The 26,357-nt window shown below is 39.9% G+C and overlaps 1 protein-coding gene and 1 long non-coding RNA gene across 5 annotated transcripts in view; one reads left to right on the top strand and one right to left on the bottom strand.

Moving 5' to 3' along the window:
- Window positions 1-18,452, bottom strand: part of GRHL2 (grainyhead like transcription factor 2) — a 232,047-nt gene extending 213,595 nt beyond the window's left edge. For 3 of the 4 annotated variants that reach the window (XM_027850005.1, XM_027850006.1, XM_027850007.1), the window contains exon 1: window positions 17,840-18,452. In XM_027850005.1, the coding sequence (XP_027705806.1) occupies window positions 17,840-18,282 (443 nt within the window). In that variant the 5' untranslated portion in view covers window positions 18,283-18,452. The other variant, XM_027850008.1, reaches the window with a different exon arrangement.
- LOC114034345 overlaps window positions 17,897-26,357 on the top strand; it is a 38,870-nt gene continuing 30,409 nt past the window's right edge. Inside the window, exon 1 of the long non-coding RNA XR_003568088.1 lies at window positions 17,897-17,981. This is a non-coding gene — a long non-coding RNA (uncharacterized LOC114034345). The remainder of the gene's footprint in view (window positions 17,982-26,357) is intronic.

The raw sequence follows: 26,357 nt of genomic DNA, 5'->3' as shown, positions 1-26,357 counted from the left end.
CTAGCTGTATAACTCTGGGCAAGTCACAACTTCTATTTGCCTCAGTTTCCTTATCTGTAAAATGAGAATAACAGCATCCACTTCACAAAGTTGTATGGAAAATCAAATATATGTAAAGTGTTTGGCAAACCCTAAAGCATTATATATATGCTAACATCCACCCATACCCCTAACCCCAATCCTTCTATCTTCCAAGGTAAAGTTCTATTCTTCTGCCCTAATATGTGTCTTTCGAAGCTTTAGCTCTGTTCCAGTGGAAAAGGTTGGAGTCTGAGCTCTATGTAGGAAGGATAAGGTAAAAAAAAAAAAGAAAAGAAAAGAAAGAAAGAAAATCCCAGAGTTCTCCTAAATCAAGACAGATGAAAGAAACCCTCCTAGCTGGGTTCTCCCATCTAGGTATGCACCCTCCTTCCTTATTCTTTTCCAGAAGAAGAAGGATATAATAAACAGTAGGAAGACTGTGTCCAAAGCTTTCTAGATAGTTTCAAAAATCTAGTTTGTGTTGCATCATGACTTCAGTAAAATCATCGCTTCTAGATCTACTTAACATAGAAAACCATAGGATTAATTTGCCCCCTCTCCTCAAAAAAAAAATTACTGCCCTGACCCCAACCCTTATCTCCAATGCCTTTCCGGGTTTATTATTCTTTTGAAACCCATCCAAAGAAGTTTAAGCTCTAAAAAAGTCTGGAGCCGGGGGTTTAGATCGCGTAATTCTTTTTAACTTATGAAGTAAAGGAGCAAGAATAAACTTTCTGTATTGAAAGAAATCATTATTACTGTCACTTTTGAACACACATCTAAAGAGGGAATGTTCTTTCCACGTGCTGTGTTGATGCTTGGTGCTATAGACTGTCTTTTCTGTGCATCTCTGTCACTGGAGGGAATTTTTACTCTTTGATTCCCAGAGTCTTTTTCTGTCCTCGATTTTGGACAGCATCTAGGCTGATTTTCAATGCCAGCTCTTTAGTGGGCTCCAATTTTGTGCTTTTGTACCCCTGGTATGTACTTTCCTGTGGATGTGTTAAGAAAATGATTTCAACTTTTCATGACCTCATTTGGGGTTTTCTTGGCAAAAATATTGAAATGGTTTGCCATTTCCTTCTCCAGCTCACTTTGTAGATGAGGAAATTGAGGCAATCAGGGTTAAGTGGCTTGCCTAGCTAATAAGATAGTAAGTGTCTGAAGCTGACTTTGAACTCAGATCTTTCTGACTCCAGGCCTAGTACTCTATCCACTGTACCACCTAACTGCCCCATTTACAACTATACCTCCATTCAACATGCCTACAACAAATCAAGTGATAAAATACCAGAAAGCTTCATTAAGAGACACAAGCTCAAGTCTGACTTGAGTTGTGCCCTGGCTTATAGGTACAGCTTCATAAGTCACTTACTCATTCTTCAGGGTAGAGATAAGCCTACATAATATAAAAACTATTTTTCCTAAACTTCATGACCAACCTGTCCCATGTCTTCCAACCATCTTCACCTTTCCCAATTTACAACCAAGCAAAACTAGACTGCTTTCTAAAAGGGTTTCATATTAGTTCTATGATGAGATAGAAAAGAGACTTGAACACAGGGTCCATTTTGCAAGAGAGGTAGCTGAGGTCCATATTAGGCCAGTGAGTGCAATGGAATGGAATGGAATGCCAGGCTCTCATTTCTAAGCCATTCTCCAGCTTGAAATACTATGAGTTTTGGGAAACTCCCACACATATTCTAATTTGAAAAATAATTGGTTTCACGAATTGGATCCCATCTATGCAAATTATAGAAGGGCATATGAGTTGAGACAAAAAACTGAGAAATAATTCTAGGCATAGTAGAACTTAACCTAGACAATCAAGCAATACCCCAAAATTGCACATTTCCAAAGGAAAAGAGCAAGAATCTTTTTTTTTCCTTAAGTTAAAACAAAATGTAGAACAATAGAACAAATCAGAGTTTAGTTTGGTATGTGAGGCATATCCATTATTTTAAATGCTCCCTGGACTGAATGAATATCTTTTTAAAAAAACTGACATCAACAATACAATGGAGGTAGGTAAAAAATCACTTCCTATACAATCAACGTAATTGCTACCTTGGCCATTTTGTGCCATGTACCAAATTCTACTATGAAGACAAACTTTTCAATGGGTATGGCCCACTCTCTTAGATCATCTGTTAGCCTCCGAGTAAACAGTAACACAATATTGCACTAGACAAGGAAATTTTATTCCTGACCACAGTGAATGATCGCTTGTGTTCTAAAGCATAATAACTTAATACAGTACAAGTGAAACTGTGGAGGCTTTTCTTTATCACTGAATTTTCTAATCCCTTTTCTGAAAATCTGCTAAAGCAGTTTGCTTCAGTAATATCTTGTGACATTGAGGTTTCCTGAAAGATGGCATATTAAAAATATTTTAAGGACTTCCTTTCAACTATTAAAGATTTGCAGCTTTCGGAATTACTTTCAACATTTCCTACACTCCTTGCATTGCCTCACCTTCACTGCAGATCAAGAGAGTAAACCTTAGGTATAGCATACTGGTTCCCAAGCTCTACAAAGAGAAGAATTTGCCAGCCTCTTTCATCTAATTCTGTTGCTTCTTCTATGAACTAGCCCTGGCCTGTCCCATGAACCTCTTATGTTTAAACAATTTATTTTGTTGCCTATTTTTCTTATGTACTTCTATCTGGTCCTCTTAATTCTGCTGAAACACTGAAGAAAATTGTATCATGAATACTGTCATGTTTTAGGCTTTCTCTTTGTAATAGGGATTATGGGCTCATCGAGTTAGAATTGAAAGGGGTCTTAGAAGCAATTAAGTTTGTTTTTGTTTTTGTTTTGTTTTTTTAAGCCATTTTACAGATAAGGAAACAGAGGCTTAGGAAAGTGAAGTGATTCACCTATGGGCTACTCAGGACCTAAGTCAGGATCTGAACTTAGGACCTTACCTCTCCAACTCTGGCACTCTATCCACTGTAGCACCCAGCCACTCCAAAAGATCACACAATCACGAAGGTAGAAAGGGGACTTGGAGATGTAAAGTTTGTCTATGCCCCTTATTTTAGAGATCAGAAACTGAGGCCAGGAGAGGTTAAGTGAGGCAGGTAAGTGGTAGAACTGGGATATGAGCTGAGACAACGTGAGTCTATGTTGAACATTCCAAATTCAATACTTTTTCCACCGTATCACAATTCATGAAGAATCAGGGAAGGGAAGGGGATGATATTATAGATCATCCAACTTGACCTACCTTGTCTCTTCAGTCATTTTTCAGTCGTGTCCAACTCTTCATGACCCCATTTGGGGTTTTCTTGGTAGAGATACTAGAGTGGTTTGCCAATTCCTTTTCCAGATCATTTTACAGATGAGGAAACTGAGGCAAACAGGGTTAAGTGACTTGCCCTGGATCACCCACTAATAAGTATCTGAGGCTGGATTTGAACTCAGGAGGATGAATCTTCCTGACTCCAGACCCAGCACTCTATCCACTGTACCACCTAACTACCTCTAGCTTACCAATGAGGAAACTGTACCCCCAAGACAAAATGATTTGCCCGATACGCACAGTTCTACTAACTCTTAATTCTTAGGTGTGAGAAGGGCTCACTATGTTATGCTGACTCAAGGCTTGCTGGTGTCCTATTATGTAGGCTAAATACGATATGCTATATGTGATACATATACTTGATACGATCAAGGTTCCTGTGGCAGAATAAAAAAAAAAAATTAAGAAAATGTATCTGATCTTGTGTTAAGGATTCATCTTGTCTTGCAGAAAACAGACAATGAGCTACACTTTTTTTCTTGCTTCTTTAAAAATGATGCACACAGGGGCAGCTAGATGGCAAAGTGCATAAAACTCCAGCCTTGGAGTCAGGAGGACCTGAGTTCAAATCTGGCCTCAGACTCGTGACACTTAAGTAGCTGTGTGACCCTGGGCAAGTCACTTAACCCCGATTGCCTCAGTAAAAACAAAAACAAAAACAAAATGATGCATGCATCCCTATGAAGTATAAAAAGCAATTATTTAATAGGACTTATGGAACTCACAAAAGAAAATGTTTGAATTGGGAATTAGGAAAGGTAGGGCACGTGGAGTAAGAAAAGCATCTGCATCACCCATTTTTACCCAAGCAAAATGGCTTTTTTAATAAGACTACTATAGTAGCCATCTCTAGGGTGGAGGATGGGGGAGAGAAGAATAAAAAGGAAAAAAAAGAAAGAAACTTATATGATAATTTTATTATATATTTAAAAGGAATAACAAGTTGTACATAATAGATTTGCTGTTTCATGTGCAATTATCTTTTTTATTATGTTATGGAAAAAAATTTTCAAATGTCAACTACAAAAAAAATAAGACATACTACATAGTATCATTTTCATATTTTTTAAATGCCCAATTTCCTTTTTACCCTTTAGAGAAAAAAAGGCCTGAGGGCAAGAGGGGGAAAGCAGAGGGGTTGCATTTTAGCCACAAGCTGAAACCATGAGGTTATCAAAGCAAGCTCACTTACCTAGGCACAGCCTGACTCCTGATACACAACTCAGGAGAAAGGCTGGGTACCTTTCTTCATCCATATCAGACACATAGATCTGAACCTTGATTTTTGTTACTATCAATCAGAACTGATTCAAGACTTTAAAGAATAGATTAACTCCCTGCCCCCCCCAAACAATTTTGGCTGGCCAGGGCTTAAGAAGATGAATGTCAGGTAATTAGGGGCAGATGGGGTGAAAACCCAGTGGGGTTAGTTACAAGAACTGCCCAAAAATCAAGACTGCAAGGGTTCTCCTTTCCTATTCCCTTCTGGGAATTGTGATCTAAAACCAGAAGTCTCTGAATCCAACCCCCTCATTTTACAGTTGAGGAAACTTGAGGGTCAGAGAGATTAAGTCAATCAATCAATAAACATTTAAGTGCCCATTATGTACCAGGCACCAGGCTAAGCCCTGGAGATACCAAGAAAGTCAAAAAGCTGTTGCTGTAGCTCTCTGTCTAATGGAGGAGGCAGCATGCAAACAACTATGAACCTACAAGATATACAGGATAGATTGGAGCTAATCAATAGAAGAAAGGGGATAGAATTAAAAGGGGGTTGGGAAAGACTTCCTAAAAAAGATGGAGTTTTAGCTGAGTGGAAGCCAGGGAGATGAAGAGGCAAAGCATTCCAGGCATGAAGGGCAGAGAGTCAGTGAAAATGGAGAAAACTGTTTGAGGAACAGCAAGAACACCAGTGTCACCGAATCAAAGAATATGCAGGATTGGTGGGGGAGAGGTGCAAGGTATCAGAAGACTGGAAAGGGGGGGGGGGGGGGGTGCACAGATTTTATATTTGAGCCTAGAGTGACAGAACCATTGGAGTTAATTGAATGGGGGGGGGGGGGGGGGGGGGAAGAAGAAGTGATATAGTCAGACTGAATCTTCAGAAAGTCCTAGCTGAATGGAGGGTAGGCTGGAGAGATGATAAAATAGAGGTAGTCAGACACACCAGAAGGCAAGAGGTGATGAGGGAAGTGGCAGTGTCAGAGAAGGGGGTTTGATGTTGTGAAAGTAAAACCTTGGCAACAGACTGGATATGGGGAGGGAGGTGAGAGTGAGGAGTACAGGGTCTGTCACTAAGGGTACAACCTTGGATGGCTGGTACCCTTAATAGTAATCGGGAAGTTAAGAGAAGTGTAGGATTGGAGAGGGGGGAGGTGGAATGAGTTTAGTTTTGGACATGTTGAATTTAAGATGTCTACAGGACATCCAGTTTGAGATGTCCAAGAGGAAGTTGGAAATGTGAGACTGGAAGTCAACAGAGAGGTCTTTGTTGTTGTTTAGTCTTTTTTCAGTTGTGTTCTTCATGACTCTACTTGATGTTTACTTGGCTTATTCGACAGATGAGGACACTGAAGCAAACAGGGTTAAGTGACTTGCCCAGGGTCACCCACCTAGTAAATGTTTGAGGCCAAATTTGAACTCAGGTCTTCCTGACTCCAGGACTGGCACTCTATCCACTGCACCACCCTAGCTGCCCAACAAAAAGGTCAGGACTGGAAAAATAAATTTGAAACTTATCAGCCTAGAGATGATCATTGAATTCATGGGAATTGATGAGATCACCAAGTGACACAGTGCAAAGTGAGAAGAGAAGAGGGTCCAGGATAGAGCCCAGGGTCACAGGGTGACTTGAACACAGTTCTTCCTTACTCCAGGTCCATAAGTATAAGGTTAAAGTTGATGATGAAATCTTGAGGGAGGTCCCATGGTATAGGTCTGGAGTCAGGGGTCCCTATTCTGCTACATACTACTAATATGACCTAGGGCTAGTCCCCACCCTTCTGAGAGTCTCAGTTATCTTATCAGTAAAAAGAGAGAGTTGGATCAGAGGATCTCTAAAGCACCTTCTAGCTCTAAATAGATGATCCCACTTAGTACTTAAATGGAGGGAAGCCGCCTGGTCCTGCTTTCCTTTTCTATTCCTGAGGGTAAGTCAGAATTCACACTTGTAAAGAAAGCATTTCCAGAGAAATGAATTTGAAGGCATTTTGCTTTGAAAATACAGCCTTCCGAAGGTCATTTCCATGTGCATCACAAAGTAAAATAAAACACTTTATACCCTATGGGCTGAAACTGCTTTCCATTCAATACCTATTCAAATGCACTAACATCTCTCCATACTCCTACTTTCCAACCAAACCAATATGCATAGAAATCCACAGAAATGTGCTTCCTACAGAATTCTGAAAATACTCCAACAGATTTGAAGAGCCCTTTAACATGTGCAGGATTTATATAGAGCTGTGAATTCAGCAAGCCCTGTGAAATAACTGTTTTCTATGTGCTTCGTAGAAATACAATGTACATTTTTAAAGAAGGAAAAAAAGGCTAGCTTTTGCCCCTCTTTCCCTTGCTAGCAAAAAGGAACACATTACTTTCTTAGTCTTACTTCTCCCTGGTCTTCAACAGGCATGCAATCCACATCTTTAGCTAATTCACAAATGCTAGTAGAAAAAAAAAAATCTCACCATAGGTTACTATGAAGGATATTGACTTTTTTCTTTTTTTAATGAAAAGGTTTTTATTATAAACTTTCCATTCACAATTAACATGAATTAACAGATTAAAAAACAATAAAATTCCATAAATTAAGAATAATAATGATACATTTGCTCTGTGATCCCCTCCTAATTCATTTGCATACTTGTGAAGCGCTGCTGTTTTGGTTGCTTTTAAAAACATGGTTGGAATCCCTTCTTTGTTGTCCTTATTGGGCTGACCTCTCTTTATATCATTTGGTGTATTTATTTACTCATTCCTCCGTAGTCTTACATTATTATACCATACTTTATTCAACTATTTCCCAACTATTGAGCAAAGTTTGTTTCCAGTTCTTCGACAACACAAATAAAGCAACTATTTTGGTAGACGTATTATTTTTCTTTTTAATATAAAGATGTTTTCTTGCTGGCATCTCCTATGATCCAACAGCATTGCAGTTCACTTCAGTTTTTTCTCATTTCTGTCATTAAGAATCCTACCAATTCCCCAGTGAGGAAGAAAATATAACTTTGATAGACCAAGACAAAGGTCAACAATGGGAGTGCTGAGGATAACTTTTGTGGCTATTCTAGAAAAAGTAGTGTGTCCAATAGGAATCTGAGACTGAAGAGGCCTTCTGGGCCACAAAGTGAAGCCAACTGAGGGACTCCAGTATAGGTATTATTGTTGCCAAGCAACCAGGTAGGCCTCCTGGGCATGTGGCTAGAATTCCTATGGAGCCTGTCTCTGCTTGCTCAGGAATTCTTACTGGGACACGCTTGCCAAATCTATGGGAGCCTCCTCTCAGCTTAGGCCTAGTGTTTTTAGAACCCGGAAGATTCCCATAATTCCCTTGAAAAGGAAGGGAGTATCTACGACTGTTTATTGTGTAGGAAGACTTCCTTGATTTAATTCAAAATTTCCTGTTCCAGAATTTGAGAGAAAAAGAAAATGTCTACTTCCTAAGTTTAAATTCAACTTTGAGCCTAGACATCTCTTGCTGAATCATACAACTCCTAGCCCAGAGAGCCAGGATTGGCTTGTGAAGAGTCTTTAAGATGAATCACCATCAAAAGCTAAAACAGGAAAGAGCACAGTACTTCAGGTGAAACACAAAGATGAGAACAGATTTTGAATCTATCCTAGGACGCAAATGGGGTCTTCAAAATGTATTCCACCTCCCAAATACAAACAACTTATTTTCACTCAAATAAATATTGGAGGGGGCAGTGGGAGGAGTTAGTTCAGATGCTTGACATCACAAAAGCTACCCTAAAAATTTGTTTCTTTTTTTTTTCTATCCTGTTATGGATACCTCCATAGGAACATGTCAGAACAAAGGGATCCCTAAGCTTCCTTCAAAGCTCAGTTGTGTCATATCCTACTCAAGTCCTTTTCTAATTTCTCAAATTGCTGGTGCCCTCCCTCCTTGTAAAATTACCTTGTATCTCCTTTGTATATGTTTTGGATAGACTTAGAAGTGTACATGTTGTCTCCCACAATAGAATTTAATCTTCTTGAGGGCAGAGACTGTTTGATTTCTGTCTTTGTATCCCCAGCTTTATGCAAGGCACACAGTAAGTGCTTAAAAAATGCTGACTTAAACCTAGGAATTGAAGCAACTGTCAATTCTCTAAGCAAAAAAAAAAAAGTATAGTGGATTTCTTTTAGTTATATTCTCAGGTAGCTAGGTGACATGGTGGTAGAGTTTTAGACTTAGAGTCAAGAAGACCTGAATTCGAATCCTGCCTTAGAAACTAACTTTGTGACCCTAAGAAAGAAACTTCACTTCTGGCACCATTTCTTCATCTGTAAAATGGGGATAATAGTACCTAACTCACAGGGTTGTTGTAAGGATAAAATATGTATTGTGCTTTGCAAACTTTAAAACACTATATAAATATTGGCTATTATTATTAGTACCACAATCCTTTCCATATGTAGACAGCAAGCACTGTATATTGGCTTGTGTATGGAATACCTCTACATTCTGCATTTCCCAACCCACTTGGGCTGAATGGTACTAAAGGAACCTCACCTACCTACCTACCTACCTATTCAAATCCATGCTTATCCACAGGTCCAGAGAATGACAAAACGTCCCCTCACTGGGCGAAAGAATTGAACTGAAACCACCGAGACATTTAATTAGGAGCAGCCATCAGGCAGTCACTGATTATTTTTGACAGAGAATGGTATCATTGTCCTTGGGTTACAACATGGTATCTTGATGAGATGAATGAAATAGAAGTCTCCAGAAATATGAACAGCTAGCTTTCTTGTATAATGTGAGACAGCAGAGGACTGGGCTGGGTCTAACTTGAGCACAGCTTTCTCTAATGTGTAAGATCCAAGCTTGAAACTTGAGACTGAGCCTTTGCTACAGCCCTGGCAGTGAGACACTCGGGTGACATCATTCAGGAATCAGTTCTTTGGAAAACTCTTCTGGGAACAGGTCATTTCATTGAAAGACCCTTCCTCTTCTAGAGGGGACAGTTCAGCATGATGTGTAGGGCAGAAGCATTCGGTAAGCTTTTTCAGAGTGAATAAAAATATAAATCTGGAGAGAGTTTTGAGAGATCCTATGATGAGCCCTGTTGAGTCCTTTCATGACTTTCCATGACCCCATTTGGGGGGTTTTTGGCAAAGAGGCTGCAGTGGTCTTTCATTTTCTTCTCCAGTCCATTTGACAGATGGAGAAACTGAGGCAAACAGGATTAAATGACTTGCCTGGTGTCCCACAGCTAGTAAGTATCTGAGCCTGGATTTGAACTCAAGAAGATTAGTCTTCCTGATTCCTAGCCCAGTGCTCTTTCCACTGTGCCACCTAGCTGCCCTGATCTGGGGAGTACGAAAACACAAATTAAAAGTCTGATAGAGGGGCACCTCATCTCCATTATACAAGTTTAGACATGTCTCTGAAAAGTTATTTATGATTTATTCATTTGAAACATTCAAAAAGGACCCCGGGGCAAATCACTTAACCTCTCAGTTTCCTCGTCTGGAAATAGAATTTAAGGCTCAATTTCCTTCTCTGGAAAATGGAAGTAATGCTCACATTGCCTACTTGTTAGGATTGTTTCAAGAAAGTAATTTGTATGCTACTACATATGTGTGTGTGTGTGTGTGTGTGTGTACATATTTATGAGTCATATATCAGTTTAAAGTGATGTAGCCTTCTTGCTATTTTTGCAGTCAGTCAACAATTATTTATTGAGTACCTAATAATATATGCTAAACACTGTGTCAAGCACTGGAGATACAGTAAAATGCCCCCCCCCCAAAAAGGTCACTGCTTTCAAAAGGGGAAACTATACCAAGAGGTGTGTACAAATAAGCTATATACAGGACAAATTGTAGATAATCTCAGAGGGAAGGTATAAAGATTTAGAAGGACTAAAAAGGCTTCTGGCAGAAGGTAGGATTTTAACTGAGATGTGAAAGAAGGGAAGGGAAGGGAAAGGAAGTCAGAAAATAGGGACGAGAAATGAGAGAATTCTGGGCATTGGGCACAGCCAACAAAAATTCCTAGAGTTGCAACACAGAAATCTTGTGGAAAGAATAGCAAGGAGGCCAGTGTCATTGGATAGCAGAATGGAAGAGGAGGGAAAAGGGTTAGAGAGGTTAAGGTGTAAGAATTTGACTGGAAATATAGGAGGGTTTACAAAGCCAAAAAGAGAATTTTATATTTGATCCTGGAGGCAATAGGGAACCACTAGAGTTGACTGAATGGGAAGATGGAATAGGCAATGTGACATGGTCAGACTTTCTCTTTGAGAAGATTAATTTGACAGTTAAGTGGAAGATGGTCTCAAATGGGGACAGACTTGGGGCAGAGAGACCAAACAGGAGACTATTGAAATAGTCCACGTGTAAGGTTATGAAGGCCTGTACCAGCATGGCAGCAGAGTCAGAGAAGAGAAAGGGGAGTATTCAATGACAGTTTTAAAGGTAGAAATGACAGGACTCGGTAACCTATTGGATGTGGGAGTTGAGAGTGACAGTTAGGGTGCAATCCTGGGCGACTTGAGAGGATTACTTGACAGTCCTAAGGAAGATAGGAAGAGGGGAGGGTTTGAGGGGGGAAGATAAGAAGTTCAGTTTTGGGAAAGTTAGTTTAAGTCTAGAGGTCAGGAGAGAAGTTAGGGTTGAAACAATAAATGTGAGATTCATCTGCATAGAGATGTGGTATATGTTTTACATAGATGTTTACTTCATATGCTCATGAGCTTACCTCAATGCAAAGACTATCATGTGGGCAATTAACCAAATCACATTATTTATGTAATATCTTTCTTCTAGGAAGCAGGGAGCTCTTTGGAAATAGTATCTTGGTGTTGTTTATTTGACCAATGGAACTGTTAGGGTGGGGAGTAGAACATTGGAAGGTTTATTTGACAATGGTCTAATTCTAAGGCATTGATATGGAGGTCAAAATGGGTAAGAATAAATTAGTTAATAATTGTTTGGAGGGGGAAAAATTCAGTGGTTCCCTTTCTGATTCCAATTGAGCGTCTTTAATCTATTTTTCATTCTATTTTTTTTCAGGTTAGCAGGAAATATAATTGACTGCATTCTACAAGGAAACTGAGGTCTAGATATTAAGTGGAACATAGAATGAGTCTGACAGAAAAGGCAGCAACTAATTTAGGCTAGCACTTTACCCATTAGACAGTTTACAACTTCTTAACTCTTAGGCAAATAGAATGCTGGGTCTGGAGTAAGGAAGACTCATCTTTCTGAGTTCAAATCTGGCCTCAGACACTTACTAGCTGTGTGACCCTGAGCAAGTCACTTAACCTGTTTGCCTCAGTTTACTCATCTGTAAAATGAGCTGGAGGAAATGGCAAACTACTCCAGTATATTTGCCAAGAAAGCCCCAAATGGGGTCGTGAAGAGTCGGACACAACTGAACAAAGACTGAACAATCTGAAATTTGTCAAGTGCTTTGCAAATCTGAAAGTGTGATATAAATGCTATTATTATTATTATGCCATCTGGTGTCTTTCTGACTACATGACATTTCTCTATTATAAAAAGGATATTATATAAATTGCATTAACAATTACTTTGGTATTCTGAAGAGAGGGGTAAGATATAATGAATTCTTTAATATTTACTATCTCAAAATTGTGTACAACAACACCTAATACATATAGTATTTGGGGATTTGCAAAGTGCTTTAGAAATATTATCTCATTTGATCCTCACAACTACCCCAGGAGGTAGGTGCTGGTATTATTCCCCTTTTACAGATGAGGAATGAGGCAGATAAAGGTTAACTGACTTATCCAAGGTCACACATGAAGTATTTGAGGCCAAATCAGAACTCATCTTCTAGATTTCAGGTCTAGCACTCTATCTACTGCTCTACCTAGATGCCTACTAATCAAATGAAAATAAATTTTTTTTCTTTACATTAAGGACTAGAAACTTAAAAATCCTAAAAATCATGTTATATGAAGTAATATCAAGATAATACCAATAATTTGGGTAATTTTTTTCTTTCTAATACAAAATGACTACTGCTAAATATATGTCAAACGACTAAAAGTAATTATACTACTTATAAGCTATGGGGGAAAAAGTATATTATGTAAACGTAGGGTGTTAGAACACTTTGTACCATTCATATGGAAAAAAACACTAGTATACTCAGATAACAGCTGAGAAGTAAAAAGATAAAAGACGCTCTTTGGGAATCACATACTGTCTTAAAGCTCTTCACAGACAGAACAGGCCTTCCCCTTCAGCTAGATTGCAAGTTCCTTGAAAGCAGGAACCTTCGTTTTTCTGCATTCCCAACAGCAGCAGTACAGTGCCTTCCTCAAAGAAAGTATTTAACAAATATCTGTTGAATAAAAAATTGCTTCAAACAAAACCTTTTACTACATTTTATCTCTTAAATTTACAATAATGTATTTATAAATATGTGTAAAGATGAAAATTAAGAAACCACACAGAAAAATACTTTGAATGATTAGATGTGTAATACAAGCAAGGATGTACCATGTATGTAAAACATGAAGCATTCTTTGGTCAGAAATTATTTCATTAGTGTAAGGAAAAGTGTCAAACATTATCCCAACCAGATTAAAATGTAATTGGGAAATATTTAACAAAATAAAAATACAAAAGAACAAAATACTGTTAATATGTGGTTTTCTAAGTTAATATGTGGCAGGCAGGGATCTTTATGTACATATAGGTTAATGGCCACTGTTCGTGTTTGAGTTTGACACCACTAGTGCAGGGAACTCCCCATGAGTAAACTCCCAGTATGAATGCAGATTGGTAACTGCTCTGCAATTTATGGCCTTACAAAGTTGCCTGGGGCACTGATAAATTGAGTGACTTACCCAAGGTCACATAACTAGAGACTGGACTGAACCCAGGTCTTCCTGACTCCAAGACCAGATTTCCACTCACTAAATTCCACTAGCTACTTCTGAGAACGAATATATTTTTTTTAATTGAAGTGTTTCTAATTATGAAAGTTTGTGTACATACACTAGTTTGGGTCTGGGTTTTTTTTGTTTGTTTGTTTGGTTTTTTTTTTTTTACTTTGATGCGGGGAGGGCTTGCTTATGTATTTGTTTCCACTGACATTTATTCATTTTATAAACTACACTTGATCACCCAAAGGGCAAAAGAGAAGGCATGACCAGGCTGGAATTATTCAGGGTAAAGCCCAGTAAACAATGTCAACAGAGAAGAAAGGATACATAACTCACAAGGCAAGAGTAATGGATCAAAAAAGGTCAACCAGAATGGTATTCATGCTATGTCCGGGCAACATAAGGAGGGTCCCCACCTCAATGGGCAGATGCTCCTCTCCACCTGGAGATTTTACAGTAGAAAATAGACATGATTTGAATACAATGGATAAATATGAATGGATTTCAAACTGCATTATTGGAGGTAATATTCACATAAACTAGGAGATCCATTGGAATTTGAATACTAAGTTTAAAACAAATTTTTAAAAATTTTAATGAGCATTTCTGAACCAATTACTGCCTTGCTGCAATTGCCACATAAAAGTTCGATTAAAAAAAAAACTTGTACAGAGGCAGTAGAAAATATTTGAAAGTGTACTAAGACAAAATGTCCTCAAAATACTGTTTTATTAGTGATAGCATCAGCACTGCAGAGTATAAAAACAGAATGTTGCAATCTGAAGTCTATAACCATAAAGAAGTTAAGTTACTTCAATACAAGTTTCCTAACAGTGTTTTCTACTGTGATATCCAAAATCTACCTACATTTCCATAGGTTTTGAGCAAATATCAGTTAATCAACAAGAATTTAAGTGCCTGCCTTTCAAATCACCTTTCAAAGGTGATTCAGTTTCTCTTCTCATAGAACTTAATCAAACTAGAGCGTTGTTAACAGGTTCACAGGAATAGAATTTGGACCTGTGATTTCTTATAGGGAACTTCTGGATAAGGAAGGCTCTCTACCAAGACAGGTTACCACCTTCACAACAACTTAGCTTCAGAGACTCATTTGGAGAAGGAAGAGGTTAAATGGTTCATTGACAGTCATGTATCCAGGACTTGATGTATCAGAGACAGGACTTGATTCCTGGCTCAGAGACTGGCTCACTGTCCTGTACACCATGCTATCCACCACACCAGAGACAGCTCACAGCCTCCTGGATGATAGAGGCCTGGACTTAGAGTCAAGAAGACCTGAATTCAAATCCAGCCTCAGACACTTACTAGCTGTGTGATCCTAGACAAGTCACTTTGCCTCAGTTTACTCAACTTTAAAATGAAGATAATAATAGCACCTACCTCCCAAGGCTGTTGTGAGAATCAAATGAAATAATATTTATAAAAAGTACCTGGCACATAGTAGGGGTTATAGAAATGCTTATTTCCCCCTTTCCATGCTTTCTCTCCAAGTATAGTATACAGTTGAGACCCAGTGATTTGGGAGGGGAGAGGGGCAAAGGGGAGAAGGACCCACTACTAACTGGGAAATCAGTGAAGCCCTATTGAAGGAAAAGGGTAAAATTGGAACTGAGCCTTGTGTACAGTCTCTGAAACTGCCTCTCTCCCCAAAGGTACATAGGCCTACTTTGGAGCATTCTCCATGTATTTAATAATAATAAAAAAAGATTATATTATAAAGAAAAGTTACTTTGCTGTTGGCTTTGAAAAGTTTTTCTCAATTCCTGTTCAGAAACACGTGTATGGATAACATGGTTTATTGGTTTGTCTTCTTGCAATATTGTCTGCACGATTAATTTTCTCCAGACAGAAAAGAATTAGAAATTATCACTGTACCAAGGCCCTGCAAAGGTCTTGCACATACTGTATGCTTAATAAAGGTGTGTTGAATTGATTTGAATTCCATTGAAAATTAAAATATTAAAACATACTGAAAAGCCAATCGTTAAAGCTCAAAATTTGTTTTGAACAGTAAACAAATAGTCCTTGCTGGGATCGAACATAACTTGTTGGAATAAAGTTAAAATGTTTTCATTAGGGAATTTCTCTGACTCACGCTACATAACAAATAAAACTAAGCTGCTAAGCTAAATGGTCCTTGTACCACACAAATAAAGAACTACCATATTATAAAATACTAAAGATGTATACAGTGGAAGTCTTCCTACCACATGTTGGCAAACATTTTACACACACACACACAATCTTAGCATTTTGATCCCGGACTAGAAGTTCTGAAATCCAGGAAAAACTACACTCATCTGCATGAAACTGGTATTTCCCTAAAAGCTGCTAAGAAAGAACTAGTTTCAGGTCATGTCCATTTCCATACATACACACCAATCAACACGCCCACTATTTACCTGCAGCTGCAATAACTCTGTCTTTGGCGCCCAATATATTTGTGCTATAAATGTAATAGATATTATCAATATTCAGTCCTTGCGGATCACGTCGATGACGACAATTACAACTACAAGATTGTGCATACGTCCTGAGGTGAGGTCACCATCCCCATAGAAAGTCCTGGCTCAAACTCTTTCAATTCTCTCCTTGGAACTCTCCCTGCACCCCCACCCAACCTCTCCTCTCTCCAGGGTCCCTAAGCAAGAGTGGGGCCCCCGGCAAAATTCTTCCAAAGAGGTGCAGGCAGCTGGCTGCCTCCAGGCTCTAGGCTGCTTGGCCCCGTCTCCGCTTCAGCCACAACTCTGGGGTAAAGTTACCAGCGAAAGCAAAAGCAAAAAAAAAAAAAAGAACCCCGACGCATTTCCAATTGGATGAGGATCATTCCTAGTTGGGGAGTCAGTGGGGAGGGGAGAGCTGCCACCCAAGCCAATGAAATGTACAAGTACCAACCTCCAGTTCCCTTTCTTTCCAGCTTCCCCCTCCCCCCTCCCATCACAAAGCCTCAAGAGAGGGCGGGGAACAGGCCGGCTTGGGAGAGGCTGCTGCGACCAGCACAACGCAGAAGTCACAGTGTGCTGGGTCGTCGACCGCACAGGAACCCAACTAAAGGCCCCCGGGACTTCTTAGTAAAAGTCTCGGTTAGTTACAGGCTGTCCTAACCCCCACCCCGCCAGCTGCCCCACCCACCCACTCCCTCCACCCTCGCAGTGTCACAAGAGCCATTTTTTTTTTCAATTTTCTGCGAAGCAGACGTGCATTTCAACTCCTGGCTTTAAAAGATATTTATTGTTCTTGATAATAATACACCTGATTCACTTCCTTGGAGTCTTCTAACTCTCTGAAACAGATTTCCATTTGTAAAAGCAGGAGGGACTTTCACGAAAAAACAAATATATTGAATAAAGAGAGCAAACACAAGCACCTGATTTTTGAAGGTCCCCTGACCTATAGTCAAAAAGTAGCAGGGACCTAAGTTGGGCAGCAGGTTTATGTGTTAGGAGTTGGGCCGCAGGAACACTTGGGGTGGGGATGGGGGGGAGATGCTTTACTTTAGTGATTTAGTGTTGACAAGACGTCCAGGGGAATAAGGGTCAATGCCACCAGCCAAGGCTGGGAAGCAGGTTCTTGTCCGGAATCAATGCCTCCCACTTTTGAAAGGCCCTTTTCCCAGGGCACAAAGCAAACAGGGAAATCATAATGGGAATTGGGGCGGGGGCGGGAAGGGGGGGAGGAGGTGGAGAGAGGGAGATTTTAGAGGTGGGGGAGGAGATGGCGCCAGCCCGTAGCACCCCCTGGGGGAAGGCTGGACTCCCCAAACTGCTCTCAGCTTCGGAGTGAGACACGCACGCACTCACGCACGCGGGCTCACGCGCACAATGCACACACACACACACACACACACACACTCAGGGTGAGGGGAAGATGGCCGTTTGTGCTTCAATATAAAAGCTCTTTGTTGCTCTCACACAAAAGCGAAGAACCCCTTTTTGTGGCAAGGCCTTCAGGAAAATCGAGGAACCTCGACTGAACTTTCAAAGGGAAAAAGGCACCCCAAAAAAAGTTTGAGGGGAGGGGGCGAGGAGAGTTTATCAAATCAGGGAAAAGACCACTGTCCCACCACTAACAACCCTGCAAATGTCTAATTATTTTTAAGGGAATGGAAAATAATCATTTTTAAAGGAAAGTAAAAAACTAGTTGCGTGAGCAAGGCCCAAAGGAGTTCTTCAACCTTCCTATTCTTGTGGCTTTTTTCTTTTTTTTAATCCTTTTTCCCTCATCAGGGAAGAAACACAATCCGAAATGGTCCGGATGCACACAACAGGAGGGAAAAATCAAACACAACAACACACAATAAAAGCCCCAAACGACAAACCAGTTGCCATCAGCCCAGGGTAGTAGGAGCAGCGGCGGCGGCGGGGGCGGCAGCAGCAGCGTGTGATCCACTTACTTGTCCGACTCTTGTGACATGTTTGATCCAATGAACTCTCTCCCCTTTTCCTGGTGCCTCAGTCTCTGGCGAAACTGGACTTTCAAGTCTGTGCAGGTGAAGGTGTGTGCGAGCGCCCGAGATGGCAGAACAAGAGGTACAGGTAATTCTGCTTTTCCGTTCCCCCTCAACCACTCTACCTCGCTCGCTCCCTCACCTAGCCGGAAAGGTGGGATAAGGAGCGGGCCCCCCTCACATGTGGCAAGAGCTCGGAGGCGGCGGGGTGCTGCTGGGTTCTCCTCGCTGGTGGCAAAGGGGAGGCACAGAGCGGGTGAAAAGTGGCGGACTTGGGCGGCCACAGGTAACTTTCTCGCTAGGAGCCGAATTCTTTCACTAAAGGGTACAAGCCTGAGGGACGAGCTGCGCGCTGATTGGCTGCAGAGAGCCCTCAGGTGAGCTGCCATTGGCAGATAGGCGCTCAGGTAAGGCCCCTCTCCAAGAGCAGGTAACTCTCCAAAGTTTACCTGAACAGTAACAGCAGCAGTAGCCGCAGCCAGGGAGGCAGTGGCAGCTCCGGGCTCTGGAGCAACCTCAGGAAGACGTGATTGGGTCGGGGCGTTTCAAGTCTCCTTCATGCTACATTTCCCTTGTTCCTTAAGGCCGCGGAAGAAAACAGCCAGCACTTGCGGACTCGTAGAATTGTCGGTCAAACTAAAGACAAAGAAAGTTAATAATACTGACTTCAGGTATCCTAGGCCAGCTCTGATCAAATGAGCAGAACAATTCACAAGACAGCTGGAGGCCCCAATAAGAGGGGCTGATTGACAGGGGCAGAAAACAGAAATAGTTAGTTTATGCTTTCAAAAAAAAAGATGAAAGAAAACTAGACAAAAAAGAATATTAACTTCAAGCACTACATTGAGGTTCTTGAAATGCAGAAGAGACCAAAAAGTGTCCATCATTTTACTCTTGGGTTTGGTCGGTTTGGGGTGGAGTGGAAAAATTCTGTTAAACAGAAAACATTATGGGCCCCTGGGTGACTACTACGTTGAAGACTTGGATTCCAGAGCAGCAAACCACTACTAGATCTGTGTTCCCCACAGCCCCTCCACAACACCCCAGCACCTTGTTGTCATTTGATGTTTCCCAGGGAGGCATCAACATTTACATTGTAATTCAATAGAAGCAGCCACCACAAAGGTGCTTTATCACTCCAGCTCAGTAAGGTTGCTATGGTAACAGTTAAGGATGAAACTGCATTTTTCATAGCTAGATTTATAGAAGTGGGAAACAACATTGCACGGCAAATATTTAGTGCACAATTCTATGTTGCTAAAGTGTGACACCTATCACTTGGACTTGTTTGTAGGTGGTATGGGAGATCTAGCACGAAAACCTGGCCTAAAAACTTGGAACATCTCTAAATAAGTACGAAAAGCACTAGTAAATTCACCATTTTACCTCAGGCTGAAGTCAAAGCTTATGTAAGAGATTATGATTTTATTTTATCCTTCTGGATCAAATACTCCTTGGAAAATACATTATGGAAATTGAGATTTCACTGTAACTATCTGACACACTTCCATCCTATGAAGAAATGAAGATTTACAAACAACACATTCTGAATAGTTGGACTAAATTATTTATGTTAGACGTAGTGATGCACCCAAACAAGACTTTTATTACAGACAAAGATTTTATTTCACTAAACTATGATAGATGGTCAAGTTTCCTTTCCCTTTCTGCCCCTGATGTTTCTGGCCTGCTAACCATTCTGTTAATTGTCTGGAGATATATTGTATTCCTTACCTAATAAACATTGTTTACAGCTAGCCCTTGATGATCTGAATAAATGGAGGAAAGCCAGAATGGCTTGTTGAAATTGAAAATCCAAAAACTTAATGCTATCCAATAAATTAAGTTTTCTCCATTACTCAATAATTTGAGAGTTACTAGTAAGTACCAAAGTTAAGTTTTTATTTAGATTTATGTCTGTATTAGGTAGGCAATAATAGTAAACCATTAACAAATCTGCATAATCCCCAAATTATAATTGGCTTTTAAATAATCAAGAATTTGAGGTTATGTTCAGTCAGGTTTCATTTCTGAGAATTTTGCAATTGTCTGGAGGTTATTCAGGGGCAGCTAGGAGGCACAGTGGATAGAGCTCCTGCCTTGGGGTCAGGAGGACCTGAGTTCAAATCCAGTCTCAGACCCTTGACACACTTAATAGCTGTGTGACCCTGGGCAAGTCACCAAGAACCAAAAAAAAAAAAAGAGGTGATTCCCAATTTATCCCAAGGCAGTGGGGAAGGGGAGAGAGGGACTGAGAGGGAAAAAAAGTAGCTACTTACTCTTAATCTGATACACTTTAAATGAAGCAGATTTGTTGCTGTGAGATGCAACATCTGGAGCTGGGAATGGAGGAGTGGGTGGATGCTATGGCAATGCATTTGCAAACCTTGATAAGGTCTGATTGAAAAAGTAAAATTTAAGTTTGCTGTTCAGACATGTCATTCACAACAAATAAGTCAACAGCCAGTGTTGAGAATATTCCCCTAAGAGTGACTAGAGATTGAATGACATTTCACTATCTATGGAAGCAGGTCAACATAACATCATCATTAAATTTTGTGTGAAGTAGTTATTCTTCACTTAACAGAAGAGAGGCAATACTATTTTGCAAAGTATGCTATAAAATAAATTTATAGAAAATAGATCCTATTTTCTCATCAACTTCAGTTATAAAATCAGAGATAGGTTCCATGAAAAAATATATTGGAAATCACACTTAAGACTATAGCAAACCAAACCTTTGAAGATTAAGGGGAAAAAAAGTATGTTCTAATAAAACATTCAGAAAAACAACAGTACTCAAAATACCAACAGTCAAATAAACTACCAAATTTTAAAAATAATTATAAAAAGAGCAATAGTATGAGACTCAAAGAGAACCTAGTTCTAATCCCAGTTCTGCTTATTATTTTGTTCCATGATCAACTGCAATAAATGTCATCTCTCGCAGCTGAAATCTCTACGTCTGTAAAATAAGGGGAGGTGGGCTAAAATCGATAAGCTTTCTAAGGTCTCTCCCAGCTTCACAGTCTATGAATTTACAGCAATGAGTCTAAATATAAAACTTTGGGGTTGTTAAATCCATGGGATCCGAGGAAATCACTAAGAAATAGTATGGAAAGAGAAAAGAGTCCTTGACAGAACCTTGGAGGACACCCACTGTGACATGAATGAAGATTCAGCAAAAGAGATAAAGATTTTCATCCATGTCACATCCACTGGGAGTATACCCAAAGATTATTTCTGGGCTCTTTTCTATTTTCTCTCTGAACCCCCTTCATTGGACAACTAAGGTGGCACAATGGATAGAGCATTCTGCCTGGAGTCAGAAAGGTCTGAATTCAAATCCTGCCTCAGATATTTAGTAGCTGTATGACCCTAGGAAAGTCACTTAACCTTGTTTGCCTCAGTTTTCTCATCTGTACAAAGAGCTGGAGAAGGAAATGGTAAACCACTCTAGTATCTTTGCCAAGAACACCCCAAATAGGGTCACAAAGAATTAGACATAACTGAACAACAACTTCTTCATGTGGTGATCTCATCAGTTCCAATGGGTTTAGTTATGATCTCTATGCAAATGACTTTCCAGATCTACATATGAAACCCTAGTCTCTTTGCTGTGTTCCAGGCCCACATCACAAACTGCCTATTGGACATTTCAAACCTGATGTCCCATAGGCATCTCAGACTCAATGAGTACAAAACAATTCACTATCCTTTTCCCCAAACCTACTTTTTCAAATCTCTTATTACAAGAGCATTATTATCCTTCCAGTCATCCAGGTAAGAAACCTTGGCATCATCCTTAAGGACTCACTCTGACTCAACCTACATAGCTGATTAGCTATCAGATCTTGCTTCTATCTCCACAACATCCCCCTCAAATAGGTTCCCTTCCTTCCTTATACAGCCTCACGTTAGTTCATTCCCTCATCATCTTTTACCTTAACTATTTCAAGAGCCTCCTAATTGGTCTACCTATCTCAAATATCTTCTCACTTTATTTGATCCTTCACACAGTTGCCAAAGTGATTTTTTCAAAAGTTCAGGTCTGACCATGTAACCCCACTATTCATTAGACTCCTATTACTTCTCATTGGCCTGAACAGCATTCCTTATTACCTCTATGATCAAATGGAAATATAAATGCCTTTCTTTGGCCTTTAAAACTCTTTACAACCTGGCCCTATCTATCCTACCCACCTTATACATCATTTCCCTCCATGTACTCTATAGTCCAGCCATACTGTTTCTACTTGTTGTACCTCACACACAATGCCTCATTTACCATCTCTGAGCTTTTGCACATTCCCTATGCCTAGAATGGTGCCCATCTTCATTTCTACCTTTTAGAATCTCTGGCTTCCTTCAAGACTCAGCTCAAACCACCTTCTGTCAGAGGCCTCCTAATTGCTAGGTTTTTTTTTTACTTCTAAGATTACATCATATCTACTTCGTATGTATCTTATCTACATACATGTTTTTGTTCAATTGTGTCTGCCTCTTCCCATTTGGAGTTTTCTTGTCAAAGATACTAATGGTTTGCCATTTCCTTCTCTAGCTCATTGTAAAGATGAGGAAACTGAGGCAAACAGGCTCACAAAGTTAGTGTCTGAAGTCAGATTTGAACTCAGGAAGAGGAGTCTTCCTGACTCCACACCCAGCACTCTATCCACTGAGCCACCTAGCTACCCTATGTACATGTTATCACCTACATTAGAATGTAAGTTTCCAGTGGCAGAATGTTTTTTTTTCCTTTCTGGCCCCAATACAATGCCTGATACATTGTAAGCCCTTGATTAATTGTTGTGGATTAATTGAAGATCAATATTGTGGCTAACTTGGTCATTAGCTTCATGTTATTTTTGTGCTTCTAACTTATATTTAATACATGGGTTCCAAGTTTCATTTCTTGAATTTTCTGATTCTTCTTGACATCTTCACCCATTAACACTTGAGGATAAGAGGCAAGACAAGATTTCTTCAGAAAGTAGCACATAGAGTAATGAAATTCCAATTCATACTTGGAAATTGAGGCTCATTGTACAAATATAATCTTATAGAATCATCAATTTCAAACAGGAACCTTAGATATTATTTATGCCAACCCTCTCATTTTACAGATAAGGAAACTGAGACCCATAGAGGTTAATTGATGCACCCAGGGTCTCTAGAGCAACCAGGATGGTGAAGAACCTCAATTCCATGTTGAAGGAGGATCAGTTAAAGGAACTGGTGAGGTTGAGACTGGAGAAAAATAGACTAAGAATGGGAACACGATGGCTATGTTCAAGTATTTGTGGAAGAGAAATTGCACGTGTTCCTTTTGTCCCTAGAAAGCAGAACCAGAGACAATGAGTAGAAGTTGCAAGGAGGCAGATTTAGGCTTGATGTAAGAAAAACTTAATAACAGAAAGAGCTCTCCAGAAGAGGATTTTGTGGGAAGACAATAGGACTGCCCTCAATGGAGATCTTTAATTAGAAACCATTTAGGTGATATAGTTGATAAAGGATCAGACTTGGAGTCAGGAAATCCTGAGTTTAATTCTCAATCATTATCTTTGTGACCCAGGGTAACTTACTAAATTTTCTGCCTCAATTTCTTCCTCTGTAAAGTAGGGCTGATAATAGTAACTATCTCACAGGATTGTTGTGAGGAGCAAATGAGATAATTCTGTGATTTGTATAAGTAGTACATGGCAGAGCCAGCTTCTGAACCCTACTCTGACTTCCAACCCAATGCTCATTCCATTACATAACATTGCCCTCTTCTATGTGATATACAAGGGCCTTCTACCTTCTAGTTCCAAACTCCCTTGGCAGTATCTCTCATCACTCTTTCCATAATTAGGTTTGTCTAGCAACTAATTACAATCAATGGTCATCTGCAAATTAGAAGATTATACCAGCAGTGACTACTGCATTCTGTTCCCAAGCTAATGGTTTGCAGACCTAATTTATGGTTGAAGAACTCATTAGGAGCTTTTAACACATCAAAACAGTGCTTATTGAACCTGTCAAAGATCACCATTCACTTGGCAGATGTGGTTAGAGTATAAGGAGCCAGGCACTTCAGGTGACAGGATATGGCAGCTGGTATCATGACACCCCCCATTATACATGCTTCAATTGTAATGTTCTTTGGTCTGAACTGTAACTTTGAGTTAGGAATTTTGTTAATTGAATTTGTTCTTAAACAAGGAAGAGATATCTGCATTATTCTTTCCTATGCTCTAACCTAACAGCCCTGTTCAGGCTCTAAATGTCACTAAATGGACACTAAATGTCTCTGATATGAGTTTATATTTAATCCCAGTGAGTATTTCAGAGATTGGGAAAAAAGAGGTGGCTGCTGTAGCATCTGGACAAAAAAGTCAAGGTGAACTAGCTTGTAGATCAGGTCCAACAAGTCTTGCCTGCTGCTGCTGCTTCTCCTGCTACTCATTCTCAAGGATAGAAGGGTTACTCTCACAGAGCTGTATCTGAACCCACTATACAAACTGATTATTTGAAGGCACTTCATGACAATGACAACATATCTCAATATGTTAAAAAAAAAAAGCTAAAAGTCCAGATAATCAGTTTCTCTTTTTAAATCAACAGGTAGGTTTGAAAAATTCACTGAGCCACTAAGATGACTGTTTCCTTGTTTTAAGGAGCCACTGGTTTTCATAGATGCTTCCTTTGACATTATAAAGTAACTGCAATCCATCTGGCTGATGTTTTTGTATTTTCCTCAGAACAGCCAATAGTTCATTTGCGGGTTTACTAGTGTTAAACAGCAAAAATAAATAAATAAATAAATAACAAATAAATAAATAAATTGAAAGCTCTGTTATTAGACAGAACTCCAGACTAATGCCACGCCTTTCCATTCCCATTTTACAGGGTATTCTGAAAGTCTTAGTGCAGTTAGATTTTGATCTCCTTAAGAGAAGAAAATATCTTTTGCCTTTCTTTGTATCCTCTGTGCTTAGCACAATACCTGACACTTAATAAATGCTTATTAACTGACTGACATCCTGTATTTATTTGTATTCCCAAGACTGGGAAATGTGTGTGAAAGTAGAAGTACTGGCTGTATTCTTGAGCATTTCCATCCCCCTCATCTGTTGTCCAGCCATTTCAGTTGTGTACAACTCTTCATGACCTTAATGGAGTGGTCTGCCAATTCCTTCGGCAGCTCATTTGACAGATGAGATATCTGAGGCCGATTTAAATTCTGGAAGATGAGTCTTCCTGACTCCAAGCCCAACCCTCTATCCATGGTGCCACCTAGATATGCATTAAGATTGGCCAAATTCCCCAACAATGGAGCTCCAGATCCCCACAGTTCTACCTGCCTACAGTAATGTTTGTTGTAACACTGCTCTTCTGGACAGCCATGAGGCTTTAGAGGACAGTCAGGAATGCAATAGGTCAAAGGGGGAGAGACGACATTCCAGGAATATGGAACAGTGTGAACAAAGTCCCAGAAGCATGTGTCCAAGGAATAGGGAAGTTTGGGTGGAATGTAGTAGTAAGTTGGTGGAGAGACTTAGTATGAGATGTTCAGTTAGGGCAGCTAGATGGTGCAAGGGATACCAGGTCTGGAGTTAGGAAGAGTCATCTTCTTGAGTTCAAATCTGGCCTCAGACACTTACTAGATGTGTGACCCGGGCAAGTCATTTCGCCCTACTTCCCTCAGTTTCCTCATCTGTAAAATAAGCTAGAGAAGGAAATGGCAAACCTCTCCAATATCCTTGCCAAGGAAACTCCAAATGGGGTCATGAGAGTCAGACATGACTGAACTACAGAAGGGATGCAATAGGTCAAAGGGGAAGGGAGGGCATTCCAGAAATAGGGAACAGTGTGAACAAAGGCCCAGAGGTATGTGTCTGAAGAGTAGGAAAGTTTGGGTGGAATGTAGTATAAGTATGTGGAAGGACTTAGTAAGAGATAAGGCTAGAAAGGTAGGATGACACCAGATTTTGAGAGCCCTGAACATAAGGGAGAAGAATTTAGACTATATGTACTTGGTAGGCAATATGGAGGCACTGAATAATAATGTTTACTCTTAACTAGTTTTCCAGTCCTTGTTTTCATTTTCCTACTGTCAAAGTCAATAGGACCATGGACATCCCAATCCTCTAGTGTATCCAGAGGAAAATGACCAGAATAGGGAAGGTTCTAGAGGCCATGACTTATGAAGAACCACTGAGGGAACCGGGATATTGGCCTGAAGAAAGGCAGACACTTATCTTTAGGTATTTAAAGGGCTTTTATAGTAAAAGAAAGATTAGAATTGGTCCCAGAGGGCAGAACTAGGAGCAAAAGATTGAGATCATATGGTGGAATATTTTGGCTTTATGTAAATAAAAATTCCTTAACAATTAGACTTATCTAGGAAGGAAGGAAGGAAGGAAAAAGGGAGGAAAGAAAGGAAAGGAAAGGAAAGGAAAGGAAAGGAAAGGAAAGGAAAGGA

The sequence above is a fragment of the Vombatus ursinus genome, unplaced genomic scaffold, assembly GCF_900497805.2.
Source record: "Vombatus ursinus unplaced genomic scaffold, bare-nosed wombat genome assembly UNPS02008961.1, whole genome shotgun sequence".
Lineage (NCBI taxonomy): Eukaryota > Metazoa > Chordata > Mammalia > Diprotodontia > Vombatidae > Vombatus > Vombatus ursinus.
The sequence above is the reverse complement of the archived record's forward strand: the minus strand, read 5'-3'. Positions and strand labels throughout refer to the sequence as shown.